Here is an 8518-nt window from a genome sequence, read left to right as displayed (position 1 = left end):
AGTGGGCAGATTTTGTCACATGTGTCACCCCACCCCCCAAAGGTTGCTTAATGGTCAGACGGTGATTATGAATTCATGTGGATCAGAGACAGAGTTGGAGGGAGTCAAATCCAGCAGTGAATGTCTGATCCTGGACTGAAACTGCTGGATGCGGAACCCAGTCAAGGGTCTGTCTCTGTCTCCCCTTAATGGCCATGTGTGGAACTGCAATTGCTGCCATTTAAACAGAATTCATTCATGTTTTCTCAAACCTGAGCATCAATTGAGAAGATTGTTGTTGTTGTTGTTGTTGTTGTTGTGTTAATAGTTTCTGAGCGTAGAATCGTTTTCAGCATCTCATTTAGCCTCAGATATGCTGGCAATAAATATTCATGCTCCTCAATTGGAGACAACAGAAAAACGGGCCGGGACATTTTTCTCCATCTGAAAAAAAATTGGCACCTGCCACGGCGTTGTCATCCTTCATGGTTAGAACTATCAGATGTAAGACGCGGCGCTCACCCGGGGAGGGGGGCCGCCATCTCCCACCTCAGCCTGCTGACTGGGCATGTTCTCATTGTCACAGGCTGATTTGGTGTTCATCTGCAGCCCTCGGAGGCCCCATCCTCCCATGGATTCAAAGCACTCCACCGTCTACTTAATCACAATACAAATGCTCCCAGTTCTGGTTTGAATAAGAGACCTTTTTTTTTTCATTTTAGTCACTGAAGCCACCCCACCACACCCCTCCCCACCCTACTCTGCATATGATGTGTCTACGAGGCTCGCCGCGCTTGATCAAGTGGGCCAGCCCGTCTCTGCTGGGATTAGCCATCAAAGTGAGAGGCAAAGGTAACTTGATGTTGCTCGCAGACAGTGATTGATGATAGCGCCGTTTCATAACGAATTGTGCACGCCCCCCCCCCCCCCATCCCCCCCAACGACTTTTGCACATGGGAAATGTTAATTGAAATGCTGCGTGTGCAGAGATGTGCTTTTCAGCTGTTACACTCGGCGTCGCGACGGCAGGAATTTAGCATGTCGACAGACCAAAACCACTCTCGCCTGTCTTGTGTGTCGGTAAAATGGCACAAATGTGTTGGCAGGAGGCGAATAAGATGCCACCTGAGCGCATCTCCGCAGATACTTACTCTGCTGTTAAATGAGTGCACGTTTTCCCCGATCAGATTACACGTTTCCGCGCCAACAGCAGCACGCTCGACACATAAAAACAGTCAGGTGAATTGAACTGTTTGGGAAACAGATTATTTTAATGCCTCGGAAACACGAGGAAGGCTCATACGCACAACTCCAAAGGGGTTTCAGAGAATTTTGTACTATATCAAGCGGCCTGGTGACCTCAGACCAGCCCAGGACCTCCACGTCCAGCGTCTTCACCTCCGAGGTGGTTTGGGAGCTGCTGCAACAGTCGGTTTGCATAAACAAAGAATTTCTGCCAGAAAGTGTCGTCTGCAGGCTCCTGGTCCTCATCAGGGTCGCCACCTGACTGCAGTCGGATCATTCAGTCATCCACCACCTTCACCTCATGCTGTAGCATGATCGTGCACGTCCCCACGTTGCCAGGATCTCAACACGATTCCTGGAAGCTGAGAACATCCCAGTTCTTACACCGGACATGTCAGCCATTCAGCATGTTTGGGAAGCTCTGGGTTGGAGGAGCAGAGCAACATTCCACAGGTCACATTACCAACCTGCTCAACTCAGTGAGGAGGAGATGTGTTGCACCGCTTCAGACAGTTGTTCTTTATTTCAGCACCAAACATGCAGACAAACCCAGACGCGCGTTGATATTTTCAGTTTAAACATGCCTCCCTTATTCGTTCATGGACCTTTTTCTCATCAAAATCAGCTCTTCTTTAAACAAGACTTTGTGAATAGAGTCTTTTCATTACAGTAGAGGGATGGACCACGGCTAGAGTGGTACAAAATTAAACTTCCATTTGGAGTGGAGGTTTGGGGGAGGGGGTGTTTTATCCCCAGCGATTCTGCTCACATTTATCATTAACAAGACTTTTCTGCCCCTCCGATTATCTGCCTGTCCACCGTCGGACGGAGCTGTCCGGGTTGTTTACCACAGTGGTAACCAGAGATTGCACCAACAATGGCACCTAATTGGTTTATGCCAGACAAGTCCTGGTCAATTAAATGCATAATTCATCTCCGCATTAATTATTCATTTCTTAAGGGACTCCGGGCTTGCATTATTAGGAGAACTGCATCATGCATATTCAAATTCCCCTTTTTAGAGCGACTCGGTCGGTTATCATCTCAGCTGGGATGCCCATCCTAAATACAATAGCAGCCAGGGGTGGAAGACAGCCGCTATTAATCACACGACAAAAACAACTGCAGAGGTTTCCCAAAAGATAAAAATGTCATAAACTTAAAATATGTCTTTTTTTCTGCTGCTGTCATGTTGTTACCTGGTGCGCCGGATGCTGAAACGCCCCCTGTCTTTAGATGCTTCATGTTCTACATGATGTCAGCCTGTTCAGCTCCAACCCGCCGTCTCGGGGTAATTTCAGCCTCTTTTGCTGCATCTGCCCAATCAGCGTCGTCAACATCAGATAAATACTCAGCTTCCAAAACTAATACTTTCACGCAGTGTGAGGCCGCTACGGACGGGTTGGATCCGTGGGGGGGGCGCTGCGTGGCGGTGATGTAATCACTTTGTTGTTGACGCCCCTTGTGGCTTTTTTTCGCCCAATAAACAAAGTTGTGTTTACGTTCAGTGGGATGCATTTCAATTATGAGAGGATTAACCGACGTGATTGCTGGTTGTTTTCCCTACTTTCTTTGTTGACGTCTGTCGTACTCTCCACTCTAAATATCCGGGGCTGGTTTACGCTTTAAACGTTGCATAAAACTGTAGCAGTTATTTACTAATTTTACACGCGGACTACGGTTCAAATAGTTTAAATTTTATTTCCAGCCTTCCTATATGTTTGTAGTTTTATTTAATCGTTTTAAATGAAACTTGCAGACCTTTGCACCTATTCGTGACGTTTTCCTGCAGTATAGCTTTTAACCACTAGATGGCACGTGTCTGACAGCTGGATCTAATTCAGCATAAACAGAACTATAAAATGAATGCCGTCGGCCATATTTCCCTGATTGAAGGCAGCCAAGTGGAACTAATATGACATTTTAATGTGATATTCTGTGCCAAATCTCATCTTTTTCATTTGTCCTGTTTGTTGATAAAATGTAATACTTCCATCTGAGTGCACAGTTTGCATAATGTCACTCATGCAGCTGTCTGAGACGCTAATGAATCGCAGCGTGAGATTAACGGCGTTGGTAGTTAAAGTTAAGTTGGCAATAAAGTTCTGTTTTATTTACAGACTGTGGCCCCAAACACACACAGGTTTGTTTATTTCCCCAGTGGTTTATTTGTTGTTTTTCTCATATCAGATTCTGTCCTTGTCAAACTCACAAATGAAGTACATCGTGGGCTGACACGCCACATCTGTCCACTCCCCAGACGCCAGCATCTCTACACAGTCCTCGGCGTCACAGGCGTTGTCGGGCTCACCGTTCCTCCACTTGCTGAACGCGGTCACGGGGGAGAGGTCCACGTAGGTGAAGACCCCCTCCTGGTTCAGGTCGTGGATGCCGATATAGACTCTGCTCAGGCCCGCGGTGGTTATGTACTCGCCAAGGGCCGCGTTAGCCCCCTCGTCCTTGGGCATGGCCAGGTGGCCCCCCCTCGCTTGGCAGTAGAGCTCGGCGTCGGCGTGGCGCTTCTCCTCCTTCACCAACAGATAGACCTTGGTGTCTGTCTCCTTAATGCCAGCAACAGCTGCAGGGAGGGCAGTGCTGAAAAATGAGCACTTGTATTTCTATAAATCTCACACCGATGACGCCGGCGTTCGCAGAACAACAGGTGGAGCAGAAACACCGACGCCGGGACTTAACGACACCGACAACCGACTGTGGAAATTTGTGTCCGACCGCACACGGTGGAGTCGATAAATAGTGCTGGGAACATACCGTTCTTAATGAACTTCAGCTCGGAGGAGAGGTGGGCCAGGAGGAGATCCATCTCTCCGATCACATTCCTCCGTGGCGTGCACTCGCACGGAGCTCCTGGTAAAGCAAATATGCGAGGATTACAGCACATTTCTGCCTATTCTCCCAAATGGATTCATCTCTCTGGCAGTGATCTGCTGGATAAACTGGGTATCCCACCTGGATCTCCCCTTGGACCAGGATCCCCCATGTCTCCCTTCACCCCTGAGATATAAACCGGAGCAAATCATTAAATCCAATCTTTGCTTTGAAACAGAAATGTTTGATTACCTTTGATTCCACTTGGGCCCACTTTTCCATAACGGCCCATTATACCTTTCTGACCTTTAGGCCCAGGTTGACCTTGGAAATAGGAAATGTTTGCAGGTTAAAGAAAGAAAAGTTACCAATTTTCCACTGAGGTGAAAATGCGCCGAATGTGTGTAATCTCAAATATGTGAGTGACCTCCCCTCCTCATTAGGGCCTTCAGTAAACACTTGACCACTTCTCCTCCCATCTCCCACCCTAATGTAAACACTCTCTCGGCCTGGTGGTGCTGCAAGAGCACGCTATCAGCTGGAGCAGCACAAACGTTGCCCCCGGATTGAGATGGAACGAAAACAATAAACAAACAAACAAGAAATTATTGTTGTTCATAATAGAGAGAAAGAAACTACACCAGTCTCTCCCGTTGGGCCGACTCTTCCCGGCCTCCCCGGTGCCCCTTTCTCCCCTTTTTCACCCGGGTCTCCTTTAAAAGAATATAAATAGCCATTTAGCCATTTTCCTTGGTTTTCTGTCTCTAATGGTCACTGTTGTCGTACCTTTGAGTCCAGGAACCAGGATCTGAACAGTGCAGGACTCTTCTGTCAGCTGCTCTGCACATACGGTGTGTCGGGTCAGTGAACTCAGCACGGACATCAGCATCAGGGACAATAACACCTTCTCTCTGCTCATCCTCAACACCGGTGACGCTCGGCAACCACCTACTTAACACCAGAATAAAGGGGTTAAATAAAGTTAGGTTAGGTCTTTCTTTTGCTCTATTATTTTAAAAGCAATTGTCAAAGAATGAAAAGGAAAAGCAGCTTTGGTGATTGATTTGAGGGTACCTAAAGTAGAAGTCCAGCAAATAAAAAACATTGATATGAATGGGTCAAGATCTGAATCACCTACCTGCAGAGTGTGTTTTTACCCCAAACAGACAGAAGAAAAAGATCCCCGGTTTACAAAGCTTGAAGCGTTGGTGGACCTACAGAAGCATTTCATGTTCCTCTGCACACGCTCTGCAGAATGTGTGCACGATTGGACTTTTATAAACAGTTCACAGATAAAGTCTCAAACAGCTGCAGCCCGCCAGATAATTGGCTGGGAAAGCAGCGGCGTGATTGACGGTGGAAGGTTCCTGAGAAACCCGAGGACCCGACTTCATCACAACACAGCAAAAATGTGTTTCAGCTGTTTCATAAAATCACAATTTATTCAGTGGTTGGAACAGATCCGTTTTATTCATTCTTAAAACTCAACAGAAGCTAAATAGGGAAATGATCATCTTTTTTAATATTATCGGTAGTAGTAGAACAGCAGTGGAGGATACACAGTTGAGTCTCCTTTTTCTAAATTGAACCACAAATATGTGACTGTATCTAAATGCATATTTAATTTCATATATTTTCCTATGTTTCTGCTACTTTGATTTCCCCATAGTCTGCATGTTTCTCTGGTGATCCTCTCCAGTGCACCCTGTCTTCCTCTCCACACTTCATTGCTTCCATCTTAATTGCTTTGAGTTTGGGATCCTGCGGCCTCTTCTCTGTGGCCACCCGGGGGCGCTATTGCCCACGCAAGGAGGCAGGGGCGACCAGAAGTTCTCTGAGCTCACACGAACAAGAAGAAACATAAGTGCCATTACAATAGGGGAAAAATACGTTTTCATTTTCAAACTGACTCAAGTCCACACTATTTGCAATATTGCTTTTTAAATGACTCAAGAAAATGTGATGTTCACATGCTTTCATGAGGAGTGAGTAATAAGATATGGTCTAATAGAGGAGTGTCCGATATCCTAATTAGATTTACAAACCCAGTGGCAGCTTTCAAGGGTGGATCGGGTGTCTCCTTCAAACCCCCCCAAAAAAGTTTTACATTACCTCCGTTTCAAATATTCATGGCCCTCAAGGCAACATTTGGTGCCTCTCCCATCCAGTGTTGGATCGCGATACCTCCTGTATGTAGCTGCCGATCCGCGTGTTCGTTGAATGAAGACTTCGAGAAGTAAAGTACCAATTTCAAAATGTATTTGACAATAGAACCAATTCCAGACACAAATATTACAGAGCTCCGGGCCAGTTCATAACCCTAGCAACAACAAAGTTAATTGTCAGGGCACGAAGTCTGACCAGCTAACTATCCCTTGGCCCAGTCCTTTATAGTCACACACATGCAAATTCACAATGTCCATGCAATCCCCCGCTGAGATGTCCCCGTCCTCTTCCTCCAGTCCCTTTGGTGTTGGTAGAGTTCTTCTCTTCCATTGTTTTCCCAGGCCAGATCCCATTCTTCATGCAAATGTGATCATCATCAACCCCCCTGATGTCCTGTTTACAATGAGTGTTTGACACCCCCTGCCTGACTGGCTCCTGAGATAACAGTAGATCAAACAACAATCCTGCAAATGTCTCTGTTCTTAATTACATTTAGTCTACCTTGCCTAACTTCTAAGGGAAGACAGGAACATATGGTGAAACACATAACAACAAGATAAAGACAATTCTCAACAATCCCCCTTTTGGCCTAGCCTAAGCTAGGCCAATACAACAATTCATTGACAACTCCTCTTGATGTAATGAAGAATAATAGACGTTTAATCATGGTGCCATCGTCTTTAGATGTTCCTCGATCCGTCCAAGCGTTCTCTGTGAATTATCTGCTGGGGTACATTGATTCCAGTAATACCAGTGTTAGGGTTAATGTGTTAGGGTGTTAGTATGTTAGGGTTAGGGTTAACAAGTAATGTTTGCTCTGCAACTTCAAAGTGGCCCGTCCACCTGTGCTCTGACCACTTTTACTTGATGACTCTCAGAAGAACCCACTCAGCTGTGTGTGGAATTCCTGGATCCTTACTGACTGGTTACAGAGGTTGCCTGTTGGGAGAGAACTTAGAGATTCGTTTTTAGTTGAACAAAATAAAATCTACATTTCATAAAAATGCTGGGCTGGCCTATGGATTGTAAATCTCTATTCTTAAAATGAGTTCCATTGTCAAATCTAATTTGTTTGGGGAAACCATGTGCCGGATTAATCAAAAAATTTAATAACACTTTTTGCATCTTCTATTTTTACGGGAACCGCCTCAGGCCAGCCAGTGTATGCATCCACTGCGACCAAGAGGTATCGGAACCCATTGACTCGGTCTATCATATCAGTGAAATCTATAATTTTCTTGCCCATTGGGGCAACTGGAAACTTCGAATTGTGGTCGAATTGTTAATTTTACCTTAAAGTGTGTACATATTGAGCATTCTCTGCATCATTCGTGGTTCCCGCAGTGTGTCAGGCCGTGGGCCTCTTCCAGAGCGGCATCTAACAGACCGGGCGGGAGAACAGGTCTGCCGTCTGGGACCCGCCAAATTCCTTCAACTTTCACAGCCCCCCTTTTCCTTCCAAACTGTTTTTTTTTTTCATGTGGAGGAGCTTCTTCTTGATCACAACCAAGTCTTTCCCTGTCGTATCTTGTAAGCATTTCATGAACCGTTTTCTCTACCAACAACAAACTGAAACTTGGTTTATAACCTGCTGCCTTCCTTGCTGCCTGATCTGCCGCCTCATTACTTTTTCCCTCTAAACTCCTTGCTGTGACCTTTGCACTTTACAACTGCGACCTCCGCTGGCTCCATGAGTGCCTGTGTCAGTTGCCTCATCTCTACTTCATGTTTTATAGGTGAGCCTGATGCTGTGTTAAACCCTGCCATATTTATCCCTTCATGTGTGTGTGTTATGTGTGGTGCAGTTAAAATCTTGTCCATCCTGGTCTGTCTAAGTGAGGTCATGGTGAATGCTGCTGAGCTGACCAGTGATACCACGCTATGTGTTGTAAGTACCGTCAGAGCGTGACCCATCACTAAATGTGCTGTTTTTTATAAAAAAAAAAAATTGCTACCCCTGCCACATGCCTTACACATGGTGGCTGCCTGTTTTCAATGGGGTCCAGTATTATACTTGCATCCATTAATACTTTCCTGTCACCCCCTTTTTTCTGAAAGAGAACACCGTTTGCTGTATGTTCTCCTTCAGAAACATCCAAAAAGAAAGTATCTTTATAATCTGGAACTGCCAAATGTGCCGCTGTGGAGAATGCCTGTTTAAGGGCAATGAACGCTTTCTCTCCCTCAGTTGTCCATGTTACCCGGGCTGCCAAATCACGCATTCCCTGTTCATTCACCATTGTACGTAGGGGCGTAGACTTTTCTGAAAATGCAGGAATAAAATGTCTATTATAGCTTGCGA

The 8518-nt window shown here is 45.8% G+C and overlaps 1 protein-coding gene across 2 annotated transcripts; it reads right to left on the bottom strand.

The window, feature by feature from the left end:
• Window positions 1-3369: 3369 nt before the first annotated feature.
• colec11 (collectin sub-family member 11) lies at window positions 3370-5335 on the bottom strand. Of its 2 annotated transcripts, none has more exons than XM_011617900.2 (7): window positions 5189-5335; window positions 4837-4998; window positions 4692-4763; window positions 4303-4374; window positions 4192-4236; window positions 3994-4089; window positions 3370-3802 (listed from the first exon to the last, which is right to left on the bottom strand). In XM_011617900.2, exons 2-7 carry the CDS (start codon window positions 4967-4969, stop codon window positions 3411-3413), a joined length of 810 nt encoding a protein of 269 aa, XP_011616202.1. In that variant the 5' UTR covers window positions 4970-4998; window positions 5189-5335; the 3' UTR covers window positions 3370-3410. The 2 variants fall into 2 exon arrangements, with proteins under 2 accessions (XP_011616202.1, XP_011616198.1); XM_011617896.2 differs by having other exon boundaries at window positions 4837-5001; window positions 5189-5334.
• Window positions 5336-8518: the final 3183 nt, after the last annotated feature.

The sequence above is a fragment of the Takifugu rubripes genome, chromosome 2, assembly GCF_901000725.2.
Source record: "Takifugu rubripes chromosome 2, fTakRub1.2, whole genome shotgun sequence".
Taxonomy (NCBI): Eukaryota; Metazoa; Chordata; class Actinopteri; order Tetraodontiformes; family Tetraodontidae; genus Takifugu; species Takifugu rubripes.
Note: the sequence above shows the minus strand (reverse complement) of the source record. Positions and strands in the feature narration are given on the sequence as shown.

What these genes read in the sequence shown, in the direction of transcription:
- colec11 (XM_011617900.2), bottom strand. Translation starts at nt 4,969, where the DNA reads ATGAGCAGAGAGAAGGTGTTATTGTCCCTGATGCTGATGTCCGTGCTG. An exon ending in CCTGGTTCCTGGACTCAAAG is followed by an intron (nt 4,764 to 4,836) that starts GTACGACAACAG and finishes ATTCTTTTAAAG; the next exon opens with GAGACCCGGGTGAAAAAGGG. An exon ending in TGGTCCAAGGGGAGATCCAG is followed by an intron (nt 4,090 to 4,191) that starts GTGGGATACCCA and finishes TTGCTTTACCAG; the next exon opens with GAGCTCCGTGCGAGTGCACG.